Source organism: Xenopus laevis, chromosome 9_10S (genome assembly GCF_017654675.1).
Source record: "Xenopus laevis strain J_2021 chromosome 9_10S, Xenopus_laevis_v10.1, whole genome shotgun sequence".
NCBI classification, from domain to species: Eukaryota; Metazoa; Chordata; class Amphibia; order Anura; family Pipidae; genus Xenopus; species Xenopus laevis.
In genome coordinates, this window is record NC_054388.1 from 116,712,179 (window position 1) to 116,730,812 (window position 18,634).

At 42.9% G+C, this 18,634-nt stretch overlaps 1 protein-coding gene across 2 annotated transcripts in view; it reads left to right on the top strand.

Moving 5' to 3' along the window:
* Positions 1–18,634, top strand: part of LOC108704205 — a 44,781-nt gene that overhangs the window by 14,356 nt on the left and 11,791 nt on the right. Inside the window, exons 4-5 of one of the 2 annotated variants that reach the window (XM_041578911.1) lie at positions 14,452–14,736; positions 16,017–16,118. In XM_041578911.1, the coding sequence (XP_041434845.1) occupies positions 14,452–14,736; positions 16,017–16,118 (387 nt within the window). The remainder of the gene's footprint in view (positions 1–14,451; positions 14,737–16,016; positions 16,119–18,634) is intronic. The other variant, XM_041578912.1, reaches the window with a different exon arrangement.

Consider the following 18,634-nt stretch of genomic DNA (forward strand, 5'->3'; position numbering starts at 1 on the left):
TCTATGACACCAAGTTGTAACATTTTCATTACTTCCTCTGAAACTGCCTGTCTGCGAGCTTCAGGAATGCGATAAGGTTTTACACACACCTTCACATTGGGTTCAGTGATTATATCATGCTCTATGACATTGGTAAGCCCAGGTAACTCAGAAAAAACATCTTTGTTCCTCTGCAAAAACTCCTTAACTTGTTGAGTCTGAAACCTTGACAGGGAAGAAGCTACTTTTATAGTATTTACCTTATTTTGTCTTTCAAAGCTCACAGTAGCCCCAGCAGACACTGCTTCCCTATCTCTCCAGGGCTTTAGCAAATTAACATGGTAGATCTGGTAGGGTTTTCTTTTCCCTGGTTGGTGCACCCTGTAATCTACCTCCCCTACCTTTGCAACAACTTCAAAAGGTCCTTGCCACTTAGCTAGGAACTTACTCTCTACTGTAGGGATGAGTACAGCCACTCTGTCCCCTACCTGGAAATGTCTTATTTTGGCTGACCGATTATACACCCTACTTTGGGTTTCTTGGGCCTTCTGGAGATGCTCTTTCACCATTGGCATTACATTAGCAATTCTCTCCCGCATTTGGGCAATGTGCTCTACAACACTTCTATATGGGGTGGTCTCACTCTCCCATGTTTCTTTTACCAAATCAAGTAACCCCCGAGGACAACGCCCATACACCAATTCAAAGGGCGAGAATCCCGTAGAAGATAGGGGTATTTCTCGAATGGCAAAAAGCAAAGCTGGAAGCAGGCAATCCCAGTCCTTCCCATCCTTATGTACTACCCTCTTTAGCATTGTTTTCAGGGTTTTATTAAACCTCTCAACCAGGCCATCTGTTTGTGGGTGATAGACAGAGGTCCTTAGCTGTATAATTTGAAATAGCTTACATAAGTCGGCCATGACCTTCGTCATAAAGGGTGTTCCTTGGTCAGTAAGGACCTCTTTGGGAAAACTTGTCCTTGTAAACATATGAAATAGTTCGTGAGCAATGGTTTTGGATGAGGAATTCCATAAAGGAATAGCCTCAGGGTACCGGGTAGCATAATCAAGTATAACCAAAATGTATTGGTGTCCTCGAGCGGACTTCACCAAAGGACCTACCAGGTCCATAGCAATTCGCTCAAATGGCACTTCAATAATGGGGAGTGGTACTAAAGGACTTCGAAAGTGGGGGCCAGGGGCAGTCAACTGGCATGTGGGGCAGGAAGCACAATATCTTTTTATCTCTGCCTTCAACCCAGGCCAGAAGAACTGATCAGCTATACGTGCCTCTGTTTTCTCAGCCCCCAAATGCCCCCCTAGTACATCATTATGGGCTAAGTCCAGTACCATCCTTCTGAATGGGACTAGTAACTGCTCAACCACCTCATTTCGGACCTGAGTGACACGGTACAGGAGGTCACCATTAACTGCAAAATGTGGAAATTGCTTATCAAGCTCAGGCTCTCGTGGGCCCCTTGTCACGGTCGGCACCCTACACCAGAACAGATGCCAAGCACCCTGGTCTCGGCTCAAATTCACCAGTTAAGTGACCGCTTTGGCCTCGGGAGGAGCCCTCGGCGTACTCAGATGCCACCTGGACTTAACGAGAGGTGCAAGGCATAAGTTCTGGCAGGCAATGGGGCACGACTGTTTTACAAGGATGCTGGAAGATAGGAAGCCACAGGAACAGGCAGGCCAGGCCAGCCCAAGCAGTAGAATAGTCAAACAGATCAGACTCAGGATTGAGAGCGAAGAATAGTCGATGGCCAGGCAAAGGTCAGGTTGGAGAGGTCAGAATAGTCACAGACAGGCAGGATCAGGATTGGAGAGTTCAGAGTAGAAATTCAGGCAGGCAAGGGTCAAAACACAATAGATCAGTCAGAAGAGGTAGCATACAACACCCAGGAACAAGGCAAATTGAACAACGGGCAATTACCTGAAAGCCAAATTCCCCTTTATACATTTGAAATTCGCACCAATTGCAAGCTGGCGTCATCACGCCAGCGCGACTGCGCCTTAAAATAATGCGCGCGGCGCGCGCGCCCTAGAGGAAGCAGCATAGGAGGAAGAGGGAGCTGCGCAGCGGGCGTCCATGCCGAAGGAGCGGCGGTGGACCCCGCTGCCCACTAGGCCACCAGGGTAAGTCCTGACAACCCCATTTACCACCACTACTTGTTCTCTGGCATGTACCAAAGTAGGATCTCGCATCTGGGCAGTATTAAATGCTCCCCTAGAAACATCTAAATCTGGAAGTACAGGATGGGAGGATGTTTCCTCATCATCCTCCCCAAGCATGACCTGTAACGGGGAAAATTCCCTCCCTCCTCGGAGGTTACCTTAGTCTCCAGACTTGAGTCCTCAGACCCAACCTTTCCCTCAGGAACACTTTTTGCAATTTCATGATTTACAACCTTTTGTTCTGGCAGTTCCACACAATCCCCTTCTTTTAAGGGTTCTGTGGAAGTGTCACTTTCACTCAAAACCTGTATTGGTTCAGACACTTTAGTTTTTTACATTACCCCACAGTTTCCAGAACAATGGAAAGTCTCGCCCAAGAATTACCTGGTGCAACAATTTTTTTACCACCCCAACCTGATGAGTAATGGTGCCAGAAGCCGTGGCAATTGTGACTGGCAGTAGTGGATATGTCCGAGTGTCCCCGTGTATGCAAATGACACTGAGAGTTTTTGCTTCCTGAGCATCTTCTTGGACACGTTCCCTTGTACAAGTGTAACCAAACTCCCTGAATCAAGCAGGGCTTTTCCAGAAACACCGTTCACATACACTTTACATTCAAAACATCCTTCTTGCAAATCAGGACCTGCAATGCAAACTGGCTGAGCATAAAAGGATACTCTCCGTAGGACATCACACTGCATTGGTTCCACCTGTAGGGGACACTGAGCCCGCATGTGGCCCCATGCCTGGCACTTCTGGGGTGTTGGGTTGCCTGGCTGTACTGCAGGAGGGACAGTGGATAATATCTTGTTGCCGTCCTTTATGCTGGTTCCAGGGTTCCGCAAAGAACTCTTTCCCGCAGAGGTGAACTTTGCTGCCCGGGTTGGAGTGGGGTCTAGATGACTTGTCTGGGGTAGTAGCTCCTCCACTATGGTGTATCTCTCCACCATCTCCACCAGCTGGTCCGCTGTTTTAGGGTCTCCATGACTGACCCAGCGCTGTAGTTCAACTGGCAGTGACCTCAGAAACTGGTCTAGCATGAAGCGTTCCACCATCTGTGGACCGGTGAGTATCTCAGGCTGCAGCCACTTTGTTGCCAGCTGTATTAAATCATACATTTGTGACCTCGGTGGAATATTCTTCTGATACTTCCAGCTGTACACCCTCTGTGCCCTGACTGCTGTGGTCACTCCCAGACGGGCAAGGATCTCTGCCTTGAGCCGGTCATAGTGGAGGGCGTCTGCAGGGGTCAGGTCATAGTAAGCTTTCTGCGGATCCCCAGTCAGGAATGGGGCAAGGAGACCAGCTCATTTGTCTCGGGGCCATCCTTCCCGCTCTGCAGTCCTTTCAAAGGTCATCAGAAAGGCTTCCACATCATCTGTGGGCATCATCTTTTGCAGGAAATGCCCTTATTATTGTCTGGCTGTTAGAGTTAACCACTGCTGTTTCTCGCCCAAGAGCTAACTGTTGTACTGCCTTGTTTTGGACTGTGCCTCTGTAGAATTCCGCAGGGCAGTGGCTTGAGCTGTAGTAGCTTCCCTGATCCAGTTGCACTTCTGTGGCTTTCTGCTGAGCTGCCATGCTTTGCTGCAACTGCACTGTTGCCATGGCCAATTGCCGTAGCAACTCCTCCATGATAAACAGGAGCCTGGCCCTTTAAATTTTTAAATGGCAAATTTTCCTTTTTGGCCTATTCTGTAGCGCAAATGCCCACATCCGAGCACCACTTGTAAAGTTCAGGGGGAGAGGGGTCGCCCATGTACTACAGCCACAACACAATAGTAGTATAAATGTCCTTTTATTTCATAGTCAAACTTAAACAGGCTGGATCTTCAGCAGGTACAAATGGCAGTTTGAACACAGTTTTCAGTATAAAGTAACATTGGATTTCATGCTCAGCAAAACTGACAAATGAAACAGTTCATTTTCCCATTCAGGGATCAGGCTCACGTAGCCTTGCAAAACATTCAGTTTCCAAACAGACTTCTCTGGGGCCGACCTCACGTGTGTCTACCGACCCCCTTCCTGAACTCTCAGGGCTCTCTTAACCCCTGCACTGCTGCAGTAATTAGCCTTGCTGTGCCCCCTCCAGGTACCTGAATAAAGGGGAAATATACCTGCTGTCCAGGACCCACCCCTGGAGTCCTGTACAAGATAGATATATATAATGTCCATATAGTGAACGCACTCTTTTCAGATTTGAAATATATAGATGGGTGCATAGGTCAAATCTTGTAATACAGCATAGCAAATGGACCCGCACTCCTTGTTTATCGTGAAAAAATTGACATGCTTTATAAACAATGCATTTCCAACCATACTGGGGCCTTTATCAAGGATAAATGACATTTGTACAGGTAAGTGTTTAAATCCCTTTCAGAATTGGTGCCAAGAAAATAACCTCATTGCAAACAATTCAAACATTCATATAGATATAAATAACTGTTGTGTCAGCAGGAGATGTGCCCAAATAAAGGGAAATAAAAGTGTCCATGTACAAGTATCCATTCAAGGAAAGTCCATAAAATCTGTAAATTAATACAAACGAGTTACATTGTTGCTGTAATGACAGATATAAAAATGCTATATACATCAATGGCTTACAAAGAGCAATATATATCAGTATCAATAGCTTGCTTAAAGCAATGCAGCTTACATACATTCAATCAAATTTAGTTAAAGGATAAGTAAACCTTTAAAATAAGTGAATGTAAAATTGATGAGGGGGCTGTTCTAAGAAATGTTGTCATGTACATTCATTATTTATTTATTTTTTATTCCAAGATATTAAAGGATACATGTATTGTTAATATGTATACATTTTGTTACAACAGCGCCAACTGCTGGTCAGTTTCCCACCAGTCTGACCAGCAAGTAGTCAAGGAAGTTGTCAGGAGAAAGAAAGAGGCTGATGTTCTTCTGCTTAGGAAAGATGTGAGAAAGGTTTCTAATTTTATTCCTAAGCAGAAGAACATCAGCCTCTTTCTTTCTCCTGACAACTTCCTTAACTACTTGGTGGTCAGACTGTTGGGAAACTGACCAGCAGGCGGCGCTGTTGTAACTCAATTAATTCATATTAACAGTACATGTATCCCTTAATATCTTAGAATAAAAATAAATAAATAATGAATGTAAATGAAAAAAATGCTTAGAATAGCACCCTCATCAATTTTACATTCACTTAGTTTAAATATTTACTTATCCTTTAATATAATTTCAAATCTGTCATGGGACGGTGTTGAAGGTGAAAACGTCTCTTAAGAAAGAAAACAACTTAGTTGCCCATTAAGTCCTTTAGGTGCCACACAGTCCAGCTCATGGATCCAAAGGGTCTCTCTTTACAACAGGGCATTATCACAGTGACCTCCTCTTGTTTTGGCCGGCACGTGCTCTATTGGCATGCACCTGAATGCTGCCGGACTGTGTTTAGCTTCCGCCCAATGTCTGCCCACTAATTGTTGGGCAACATCTTGTTTCTTACCCTTTGTTTTATCTTCTCTCTGAGGATCTAGGGCAGCCCTAATGCTCACTCTGTGCAAACCTACACGTTCTTTCAGCACCCTAATTGTTTTACCACAATAGATTACCCCACATGGGCATTTAATGATACATACAAGTAAAGTGGTTGTGCATGTCGTCCTATGGTTCATATCGTATAGTTTGCCCGTGTTTGGATGTAAGAAGTGCCCAATATAAGGCTGCTACACATTATGCAACCTGCGCATCTGTAGACTCCCGGTCGTGGTGATAGCAAATGCTGTGCCTGTGGATTGGAGTATTTATCAATAGGATCTGAGGGGCTTAGAATTCCTTTCAGTGAGCTCCCCCTTCGATAACTAAACTTGGGCCTATGTGGTCATTTTTTTGCCATATTCTCATCACTTTTAACCAATGCCCAATGTTTCAACACACACTCTCACATATGGCTTGAGCATTCACTGTACTGACTTATATAATATATATGTTTTTCATCCGTCTTTTTATAGGCCGTGTTTTCCTCCAGTAGGATTTCTTCTCGATTGAGGCTTAGTGCCCATTCTTTACCATCATTGATTAAAGTATAAGGATAAGCCCTAAGCAGGAATTATTCACACATAGTGTCTATATCCAACACTCTTGTTCTCTCCTCACTGTTAATGCTAATTATCTTAATAACTGTGATCTCAACAGTGAGTCTAATAGGAGTCTAGGGTGATTGCTCTGATAATGTACTAACGTGTTCTGTCTGTGGGTTTTACATATATACATGTCTGCAGAGTGTCATTTTCCTTATACACTTTGACATCCACAAACTCGATGCTATGTACATTATAGTTTAATGTCAGTTTGACTGGGCTAGCCATACTGTTTAAATGTTCCACTAAACCCTCCAGCTCTTTAATGGGCCCAGACCAAACAAAGAAAATGTCATCGATGTAATGCCTATAGAAGGCGCCATATCTTCTGAATAAAACGTAACTCAGGATGCATTCATTTCATACATATACATAAATGTGTTAGCATATGTAGGGGCTACCTTCCATCCCATGGCTGTCCCTGTGCGTTGCAGAAAGTATGTTTTTCAAAATTGAAGTAGTTCTTATATAGAATAAAGCGCAACAGGGACAAGATAAATTCACATGGGGGCCCTTTATAATACTCATTGTCTGAACAGGCTTTGTGTGCTCTGGTTGAAACCTTAAACTTGTGAAGGCAAAGCAAGTGTGGGAGCTGCTAAGCGAGTGTCGCATGTGACTAAGTGTTGCATGTGAATTAAGTGTTAAACAGAGTTAAAAACCTTAAGGCGTTGGTGTTTGCTGTGCATGCTGGGAGTGCTGGGTGCAAGAAGGGAGTAAGTGCAAATAACTGACTGCTGTGTGTTCTGAGTATCTGACTGAGACAAACTGCTTTTTCTTTTCTCTCTTTGGGGTAAACTAGTTGATACATTAAGTGCATTTATTTTCTTTTTCTGTTTTAGCTTTAGAGGACTAAGGGGAACATTTTTAAAAAAAAGTTAACAAGGGGTTGTTATTTTACTGCTGGTGGCAAATAGCATTTTTTTTCTCCTTTCCCTCTTTCTTCTAATTAAGGGGGAGGGGTTAATCAGGTAAATTCTGAACAGGCTTTGTGTGCTCTGGTTGAAACCTTAAACTTGTGAAGGCAAAGTGAGTGTGGGAGCTGCTTAGCGAGTGTTGCATGTGATCTAAGTGTTAAGCAGCGTTAAAAACCTTAAGGCGTTTAAAACCAAAAAGGTGTTAGTGAGGAATTGCACTTGGGAGACTGTAAGTACCAGTGTAAATATGAGTGGATTTGCTGGTATTACTCAGTGTCACATGTATGTGGTGTTGGAGCAGCAGTTACATGCAGTATTTACATGTGAGAGATGTCGCTGGGTTTTCATCTTGGAATCTGAGCTGCAGACTCTAAGGGGGGAACTTGCAGCATGGAGGGGCACACGAGGGGAATGACAGGAGGCTCGCAGAGCAACCACTGGCAGGGGCTAGTGGAGTGGGGGAGGAGAAGGGGCAGTGGAGGCTAATGAGGGAGGAAAGTTTGGGACAGTCAGGAGGGGAAGTAGGGGACAGAAGAGTAGGGGGGCTGGTCCACAGTTTGTCCAAAACAACAGATTCGCCATTTTGGCTGAAGATGCTGGGGAGGAAAACTCCGAACTGGCGTATATGGAGCAGACTGACTCTCGGAGCACCCCGGGAGGCAGTGGCTCTAATACGGGTGGTGGGGGGAGTGCAAGGAAGGAAAGGCAGGTTCTAGTTATAGGGGATTCAATTATTAGAAAGGTGGATAGGGTAATCTCTTGCAAGGCCCCTACATGCCCAACAGTCTGCTGCTTGCCTGGTGCTAGGGTTCTGCATGTGGTGGACAGATTATTGGGAGGGGCTGGGGAAGACCCAGGAGTTGGGGTACACATAGGTACCAATGACAAAGTTAGAGGAGGTGGTGAAGTCCTCAAAAATGATTTTAAAAAACTAGGTGCAAAGCTGAGGGCGAGGACTTCCAAGGTAAATCAGAGATATTACCTGAGCCACGAGCAACACTAAGGAGACAGCGGGAGCGTAGGGAGATTAATGTGGGGCTGAAAGATTGGTGTAGGGAGGAGGGTTTTGGGTTTTTGGAGAACTGGGCTGATTTCTCAGTCGGCTACAGGCTCTTTGCCAGGGATGGGGGCACCTCAATGATGATGGGGCAGCTGTTTTGGGGGAGAAGATGATTAGACGGTTGGAGGAGATTTTAAACTAGGCGTGGGGGGTGGGTTCAGTAAAAGATTCAGTGGAAGATTCAGTAGATGAGATAGTGGCCAAAGAAAGGGAAAATAGGGGAGAAGATTTGGCTGGGGGTTAAGGATAGGGAGGAGCACATGTCATATGTTCAATACGGGACCAGTATTAAATGTATGTTTGCAAATGCAACGAGTCTGACTGGTAAAATGGGAGAACTGGAGGTGCTGGTGTTGGAGGGAAAATATGATGTGATTGGCTGAAACATGGCTGAATGAATCACATGACTGGGCAGTTAATATCAGTGGCTATACTTTGTTTCGGAGGGACAGAGGCAATAGAAAAGGAGGAGGGGTACGTCTGTATGTTAGGCAGGATTTAAATCTAATATAAAGGAGGAGGTTATGTTAGAAAATGAGGGGGCAGAAGTCTTATGGGTGGAGTTCTTCACCAATTGTAAAGAGTCCAGCAAATTAATTGTAGGGGTCACTATAGACCCCCTAATGTAAGTGGCGAGGAGGAGGCGAAGCTCCTGATGCAAATAGAAAAGGCTGCTAGTTTAGGTAAAGTAATGATAATGGGGGATTTAATTAGCCAGATATTGACTGGAGCAACAGTACTGCCAGATCAGTTAATGGGAACAAGTTTATAAACTGTTACATGACAATTTTATGGCACAGGTTGTTGAGGAGCCAACCAGAAAAAATGCTATTGTGGATCTAGTGATCTCTAATGAGCCAGAACTTATAGCAAATGTGCAAGTCATTGAACCCCTGGGTAATAGTGACCATAATGTTATATCATTTAATATCTGGTGCAAAAAACAAATATATACTGGGGCAACAAAAACCAGGAATTTTGGAAAAGCTAATTTTAGTGCCTTGAGGGCTGCCCTACAGAGTATTGATTGGGGCATTAGGTTTTCAGCTAAATACAACGAACAGAAATATCTAGTATAGGTCAATCTAAAAACAACTGGACTTGCTGAGTAATCAATGAAGTCTTCATTGATTACTCAGCAAGTCCAGTTGTTTTTAGATTGACCTATACTAGATATACTATGACCTGGATGAATGAAAATCTTCATAGTCACAGAACAGAAATGGTTGTCCTTTAAAATGATATTAAATCATTACTGTTCTCAATTTATTCCCTTAAGGACTAAATGTAGAAGCTCTAAGAATTATCCTGTGTGGCTTAATACAGAAGTAAAGAAGTTAATGGGAAAGAAGAGAAAGACATTTAATAACTACAAGTCTGTTGGGACAGAAGCTGCATTTAATGAATATAAACACTGTAATAAATGTTGTAAATCAGCAATCCGGAAGGCTAAGAAAAGAAATGAAGAGTTAATTGCGGTGGAGGTGAAAACTAACCCTAAAAAGTTTTTTAAATATATTAATAGTAAAAAGATGCAGGTTGAGAGTGTTGCTCCATTAAATAATGGTACCAGTATGGTTGTAACAGATACAGATAAGGCAAATGTGTTCAATCAGTTCTTTTCTTCTGTGTATACAATAGAGGAGTCTGAGTTCCCAGGCTCACTTTATAGCTGCACTAATGGCTCAGCTCAATCTAGTCAGTGGCTGACTCAGGATATGATTCATAAAGCTTTAATAAAAATTTATGTAAACAAGGCTCCAGGGCCTGATGGCATACACCCCTGGGTTCTAAGAGAGCTTAGTTCAGTTTTAGACCAGCCCCTATTTCTGATTTTCTCAGATTCCCTTTCATCTGGTATGGTGCCTATGGATTGGAGAAAAGCTGATGTTATTCCAATATTTAAAAAGGGATTACATTCTCAGCCTGACAATTATAGGCCAGTAAGCTTGACATCTGTGGTGGGCAAATTATTTGAAGGCTTGTTAAGGGATCACATTCACAATTTTGTCCTAATGAATGGCATTATAAGCAACAATCAGCATGGCTTTATGAAGGATAGGTCATGTCAGATGAATTTGATTGCTTTTTATGATGAGGTAAGTAAGATTCTGGACAGTGGGGGGGCAGTAGATGTGATCTATTTGGATTTTGCCAAAGCGTTTGATACTGTGCCCCACAAACGACTGCTTTCTAAACTAAGGTCTGTTGGGCTTAATGAAGTCATTGCACATGGATAGGAAACTGGCTACAGGATCGGGTACAGAGGGTGGTTGTTAATGGGACATTCTCTACTTGGAGTAAGGTTCTTAGTGGGGTCCCTCAGGGCTCAGTATTGGGTCCACTTTTATTTAACTTGTTCATTAATGACTTAGGGGAGGGTGTTGTAAGTAATGTATCAGTGTTTGCAGATGAGACAAAACTATCAGCCCAATTAATTCCATCCAGGATGTGGCACTTGCAACAGGATCTTGACTAACTGGCAATCTGGGCAGCTAAGTGGCAAATGAGATTCAATGTTGATAAATGTAAAGTCCTGCACCTCGGATGTAACAATATCCACTTATACCCTTAATGGGACTGCACTAGGCAAATCCATAATGGAGACGGAGCTTGGAGTCCTTGTAGATAATAAACTTGTCTGTAGCAAGTAATGCCAGTCAGCAGCATCAAGGGCAAATAAGGTCTTGACTTGTATTAAATGGGGCAGAGAGTCACGGGAGGAGAGGGTCCCACTGTATAGAGCACTGGTAAGGCCCCATCTAGAATATGCCCTACAGTTTTGGTCTCCATCCCTCAAACAGGACATTATTGTATTAGAGAGGGGACAGTGAAGGGCAACTGGTAAAGGGAAAATCTTACCTATGAGGAAAGACTGGCCAAATTGGGGATGTTCACTCTGGAGAAGAGGCGCTTAAGGGGTGATATGATAACTATGTATAAATATATAAGGGGATCATATAATAATCTCTCTAATGATTTATTTACCAGTAGCTCTTTCCAGCTGACACAAGGTCACCCATTCCGATTAGAAGAAAAGAGGTTCCAGCTAAATATTGGGAAGGGGTTTGTTACAGTGAGAGCTGTGAAGATGTGGAATTGTCTCCCTGAATCAGTGGTACAGGCTGATACATTAGATAGGTACAAGGAAGGGTCGGATGCTTTATTCACCAGTAGCTCCTCCAAGCAGACAGGAGGGAGCCAATGAGATTAGAGGAGGGAAAGGGGTGTTACAGGGAGAGCTGGGAAGTGAATCAGGGGTACAGGCTGATACATTAGATAGGTATCAGGAAGGGTCGGATGCTTTATTCACCAGTAGCTCCTCCAAGCAGACAGGAGGGAGCCAATGAGATTAGAGGAGGGAAAGGGGTGTTACAGGGAGAGCTGGGAAGTGAATCAGTGGTACAGGCTGATACATTAAATAGGTATAAGGAAGGGTCGGATGCTTTATTCACCAGTAGCTCCTCCCAGCAGACAGGAGGGAGCCAATGAGATTAGAGGAGGGAAAGGGGTGTTACAGGGAGAGCTGGGAAGTGAATCAGTGGTACAGGCTGATACATTAGATAGGTACAAGGAAGGGTCGGATGCTTTATTCACCAGTAGCTCCTCCCAGCAGACAGGAGGGAGCCAATGAGATTAGAGGAGGGAAAGGGGTGTTACAGGGAGAGCTGGGAAGTGAATCGGGGGTACAGGCTGATACATTAGATAGGTACAAGGAAGGGTCGGATGCTTTATTCACCAGTAGCTCCTCCCAGCAGACAGGAGGGAGCCAATGAGATTAGAGGAGGGAAAGGGGTGTTACAGGGAGAGCTGGGAAGTGAATCAGTGGTACAGGCTGATACATTAGATAGGTACAAGGAAGGGTCGGATGCTTTATTCACCAGTAGTTCCTCCCAGCAGACAGGAGGGAGCCAATGAGATTAGAGGAGGGAAAGGGGTGTTACAGGGAGAGCTGGGAAGTGAATCAGTGGTACAGGCTGATACATTAGATAGGTACAAGGAAGGGTCGGATGCTTTATTCACCAGTAGTTCCTCCCAGCAGACAGGAGGGAGCCAATGAGATTAGAGGAGGGAAAGGGGTGTTACAGGGAGAGCTGGGAAGTGAATCAGTGGTACAGGCTGATACATTAGATAGGTACAAGGAAGGGTCGGATGCTTTATTCACCAGTAGCTCCTCCCAGCAGACAGAAGGGAGCCAATGAGATTAGAGGAGGGAAAGGGGTGTTACAGGGAGAGCTGGGAAGTGAATCAGGGGTACAGGCTGATACATTAGATAAGTATAAGAAGGGGTTGGATGGTGTTTAGCAAGTGAGGGAATACAGGGATATGGGAGAGAGCTCATAGTACAAGTTGATCCAGGGACTGGTCCCATTGACATTTTGGAGTCAGGAAGGAATTTTTCCCCCTCTGAGGCAAATTGGAGAGGCTTCAGATGGGTTTTTTTTGCCTTCCTCTGGATCAACTGGCAGATAGGTAGTTAATAAAAATAAAAGGTTGAACTCGATGGACATGTGTCTTTTTTCAACGTTACTCACTATGTTACTATGTCTGTGATCAATTGCCGAACAGATTCTCTCCCCAATTCATGCAGAATACAAGTGTACAGACTCTGTGGTCCATAGTCACCAAGACAAAATCAGATGTGGGTATATAAATACTTCTTATCACTTTTAAAAAATCATTAGTTTAAGTAGCTGCCTATTTGCTGTACACACGGCTGGAGATGATAGTCAACAAATTCAGCAATCTCTCATTAAGGGAACCATTAGATGAGATGATCGGTCTGCCTGGAGGGAATTGCATGTTTTTGTGTATTTTGGGCAGAGTGTAAATAACCGGTCCAAACGGACATTTGGGTAAAAAGTATTCAAACGTCGTTTTAGAAATCCAGCCTTCATTCAATCCAGCTTTCAGTATTTCCTTTAACTCATCATGAAAGGCATTAGTGGGGTCATACGTTCATTTTTCATAATTGGTGATATCACTCAATTGGGACATAAGCTCTTCCTTATAGTATTTATAGTCTACTACAACTATACCTCCCCTTTTGTCAGCTTTTCTGATTATTATTAACATTTCTATATATATATATATATATATATATATATATATATATATATATATATATATATATATATATATATATATATATAAATTCAATGCACCATGCAATATTAAAGATGCACTGAAACACATTTTTCTACTGTTGCCGTGATTGTTTTTGTGGATGACTACTATTAATACTTATGTTTAGCACTCGGCTAAGCCTTTTGGACTGGTGAGTACTGATGGAACTTTGAGTAGATATATATGTATAGAATAATGAAGGATCTGCACACTCATTTGTATCTTGTGAACAAAGTGTTTATTTGGATATCCTTGATAAAGTTCCCCAGGTGGGACCGAAACGTCGGATACAATGATGTGCTACAAATAAATACTTCATTCACAAGATACAAATGAGTGTGCTGATCCTTCATTATTCTGCATTCACCATATTGATCATGTACCTCAGCCTCATAAGGAATTGAGTGTGGACACCACCAGTATTGATATATATATATATATATATATTGCAAGAGTGATCCAGGAAATCATAATCCAGTTAATTGCTTGAGGAATAAAGAGAATAACCCCACATCTCCGGCTGAACAAAAGTGAATAGGACACAAAGCTCATCATATTGGACCTGTTATCCAGAATGCTTGGCACCTGACATTTTCTGGATAACGGATCTTTCTGTAATTTGAATCTTCATACCTTAAGTCTACTAGAAAATCATATAAACATGAAATAAATCAAATAGGCTGGTTTTGCCTCCAATAAGGATTAATTATATCTTAGTTGGGATCAAGTACAAGCGACTGTTTTATTATTACACTGAAAAAGGAAATTCGTTTTTTAAAATGTTGATTATTTAGATAAAACAGAGTTGGTCTTTTTGTAATTTGGAGATTTCTGGATAACTGATCCCATAGCTGTATGTGGTCTGTGGGTCCCTGAGAGTCGGAGCATTAACACCACTTATTTATCTGAAAGTCTCGCTGTATTGCTGAAGGGCTGGTGCTACACTGTACTCACTAGGATGTGGCATTGGGTGATTTTAGGGTGCATTGCCTTTAATCTTTGCGGCAAAGAGCTCCTATAACTGTATTTCTAAATGATTAATTGAGTAAATACTATTCTGTCTCCTGTACCAGCTGCTCCATCTGTGTCCATCTCCAACAAACCCTTCCACCAGGACATGGAGCAGACACTGACCTGCCGAGCCTGGGGGTATTACCCAGAATCCATTGTTGTCAGTTGGTTCATGAACGGAACATTTGTGCAGAAGTCTAAGACTCACAGAATTAGTGGCTCTGAGGTGGAGTCAAGCTTTCAGTTTACTCCGATGGTGAAGGACACAGGGATGGAGCTGCTCTGTGTGGTGGAACATGGAACCCTAAAGGAACCGAGTAGCCTCAGGCTGCTGGTGGAGTTCCCAGGTGAGAAGTGTGTTATTCAATATTCTACTGGGTGAGGGAGAAACATCAACAGATACTGCAGACTTAATATAACAAATCTTATACTGTGTACTCATCGAGCAACACTCACCAGTCTTAATGCACATGCCCCAGAGCTGACGCTTCAGGAGGAGACCAACAACATTTTCTGCCTCTCACAGAATGACACAAATACACAATATAACTGTAATCCTTTATTCAAACATCTGTAAAATATACAATAGCCCTACGTGTTTCCTGACAAAGCTCTTACTTATAGGTTTTATTACAATATATACCCAGACTGTATCAGTGAGCGTGGTTAGGGCTAGTAATCAAAGAAGGAGAGGGAGGAGTTAATATGATGAGAGAAAGAGGAGGAGTTAATATGGTGAGAAAAAGAGAGGGAGGAGTTAATGTGATCAGAGAAGGAGAGGGAGGAGTTAATATGATCAGGGAAGAAGATGGAGGAGTTAATATGGTGAAAGAAGAAGAGGAAGAAGTTAATATAGTCAAAGAAGAAGAGGGAGGAGTTAATATGTTGAGAGAAGAAGAGGGAGGAGTTAATATGGTGAGAGAAGAAGAGGGAGGAGTTAATATGGTGAGAGAAGAAAAGTGAGGCATTAATATGCTCAAAGAAGGAGAGGGAGGCGTTAATATAATAAAAGAAAAGTGAGCAGTTAAAGTGATCAGAGAAGAAGAGGGAGGACTTAATATGGTGAAAGAAGAAGAGGGAGGAGTTAATATGGTGAGAGAAGAAGAGGGAGGAGTTAATATGGTGAGAGAAGAAGAGGGAGGAGTTAATATGGTGAGACAAGAAGAGGGAGGAGTTAATATGGTGAGAGAAGAAGAGGGAGGAGTTAATATGGTGAGAGAAGAAGAGGGAGGAGTTAATATGATCACAGAAGGAGAGGGAGGAGTCAGAGAAGGAGAGATTGGAGTCAAGAGAACCCCCAGACCAAAGGCTTTTTATATGAGATCAATGAGGGATTGTGTAACGTTCACACCACATGGAAATCTACTCACAGTTGATCCCATTTTTTGTGAATCACCTTCTCCAACTCTCCAGGACATTCATTGTACTGATTCACACAAGCCAATCTTCCTTTTTTGGGGAATAACATGACTTTCTAAGGGTCCGTCAGACAGTACATTTATTTTACATTTGTATCAAGTATTAATAGGATTAGGGTGGAAGTAGATAATGTTGGGACTATAGAAGAAATGAAGCCACACACACAGGCTGCACCATTACTGAGCTTTCTGTCCTTGTGTCTCTGCAGATCTGAGAGTGAACATGATGGTGAAGATGATGATGGTCATTTCAGCCGTTGTTTATGTCCTCTTACTATTTGCCACATTGTATCACATGGAGCATCAGAAATGTAAGAACTTAATTAAGTAGCTTTTCAATCTCATTTAGTCCTGTTACAATCTTTGCTCTACTCACTACAAAATGGCAGCAGTTGGACTTTACATGTTGCTCCCTCAGACGCACTGAACTCGACACAGAACATTGATTGTTAAACCTTCACAGTGTTTAGTAAATAGAAGAGCCTCCCAGTATTGACCTCCCTCACTAGTGTTTCTCCTTAGTTCTCTCTCCCATGACCCTCAGGTACTCACATGCCTCAAAGAGGTGCTACGTCTCTTCAGTCCTTCTGTTGTGCCCTAAACTAATCACTAATGACCCTAACTGGTGCCCCATTGCCTTTCAGTTCTACCCCTCCCACTAACCAACTTGTTGGGCCAGTAGCTCCTCTTTTTATTTAACTTAGCAGCCTCCCACCTCTGAGGTGACCTATTATAGGTCTAACCCGACCCTACAGAGCCCAAACCTAACCAGCCTTATCCCACTCAGCCTATGCACAGAAAGAACCTACTACTATGGGTCCTGTGCTGTCACCAGGTCTTGCTTAACAAAAAAGCATATGTTTCTAGTTCAACCTCTTTATATGGGTTAGGAAGAAGGAACTCCCCATATATCTCTTGGTTTGTCTCTACAGACACATCCCACCCTAAAAGTTGCTGCCATCTACTGGTAGAACCTCACATTGCATAAATATTTCCAAATCTCTCTATATTTCCCTTTACAAGAAACGGGATCCAAGAGTCTTGGTAACATCCCATCCCATTTTTGTTCTCCTTATAGCTTTTAAAGTTTGGACAGAAATGACAATGAGACATGTTTTCAGGTGTAATGATGGTGAAATGCATTTTCTCCCATGTACTTCATGCCACCTTAACACAAGAAGGTTTTGTTGTTCTTTTTTTTTTATGTTTGATCAAAATCCCAATGTAATATGTAACCCCTCCCAGTGGTTCTATAAGCAATGCTACTGTCTAGCTTCTCATTTGAGCAGTAGGACTAATGAAATACTCATATTTCCAGTGCATGAAACATTATCAGTGCCAACTAGTCAGCCAACAATATGAATGCTGGACACCAGTCTATATGATTAGTTTGATATGGACCAGTTTACCTATAAATCACACAATCATGTACATGAAAGGCAAAGAGTTTGCCCAGGTGCAGTAACCCATAACAACCAATTATATATTTGCCTTTAAACCAGGGCCGCCATCAGGGGGGGACAGGGGGGACAAGCGTACCGGGCCCGGGCATGAAGGGGGGCCCGGCAGCGCTGCATTTTTTTGAAGATCCGGGCCCCCCTTACGAGCGCCCGAGCCGTACGTCTTGCCTCTTCAGTGCCGAATGCGGAAGTGCCGAAAAGCCGAAGCCGATGCGACGAAAAGACCCGAAGTCACGGAAAAAGCCGAAGTCACGAAGCGCCGAAAAGACCCGAAGTCACGAAAACAGCCGAAGCCGAAGTCCTGAAGCAGCGCAAAGACCCGAAGTCACGAAAACAGCCGAAGCCGAAGTCCTGAAGCGGTGAAAAGACCCGAAGTCACGAAAGGAGGCGAAGTTGAAGTACTGAAGCCATGAGTTCAATTCTACTGAACACCAGTTTGTGTTTTTTTTTTTTTTTAATCCCCTGGCCACCAATGTATTATTTTAATATTCTATAGGCCCCTGCCACCAATCTTTTTTTAAAACTTTTGTTTTTGGGGCCCCAATTTTTTTTTTAACTCGTAAGGGGCCCCTTGCCACCATTGTTTTTTTTTGGGTTTTTTTTTAAAAAAAAAATTAATTTGCTTTTTGGTGGCCCCAAATTTTTTTAACTTGTAAGGGGGCCCCTGCCACCAGTTTTTTTTTTTTCAAAAAAATTTTTTTTTCTCCAAATTTTTTTTTTGTGGCCCCAATTTGTATTTAACTTATAAGGGGGCCCCTGCCGCCAATGTTTTTTTTTTTTTTCAAAAAAAAATTAATTTTTTTTCAAATTTTTTTTTGGGGCCCCAATTTGTTTTTAACTTAGAAGGGGGCCCCTGCCACCAATGTTTGTTTATTTTTTAGTTTTTTTTACATTTTTTTTTGTTGGGGCCCCACGTTTTTTTTAACAGGGGGCCCCTGCCACCAATGTTTTTAAAAAAAAAAAAATTTTAATTTTTTTTTTTTGGGGCCCCAATTTTTTTTATAAGGGGGCCCTGACCATCAATAGCTTTTTACAACTTGTGTGGGGGGGGTTACTTTTTTAGCGCTGATGTCTGTGTGGTCTTTTAACTGCGATGTGGGCGGGATATGGGGCGGAGCTTGGTCGTCAGTGTGGGCGGGGCCCAGGGGGCCCCAAAAATTTTGTTGTACGGGGCCCCGTGATTTCTAATGGCGGCCCTGCTTTAAACCATTGACCGGTAAATGCCACTTGCTGATTGGCTCTTTTACGTAATTAGACAAGTAGCAACATTACAAAATACAAAAAGGGGGATTGTGGGTGCACTCCAAGGCTAAGTTAAAATGAGTTTAAATATAATGCAAGTGCTACTGATTTGACCAATTAATCAA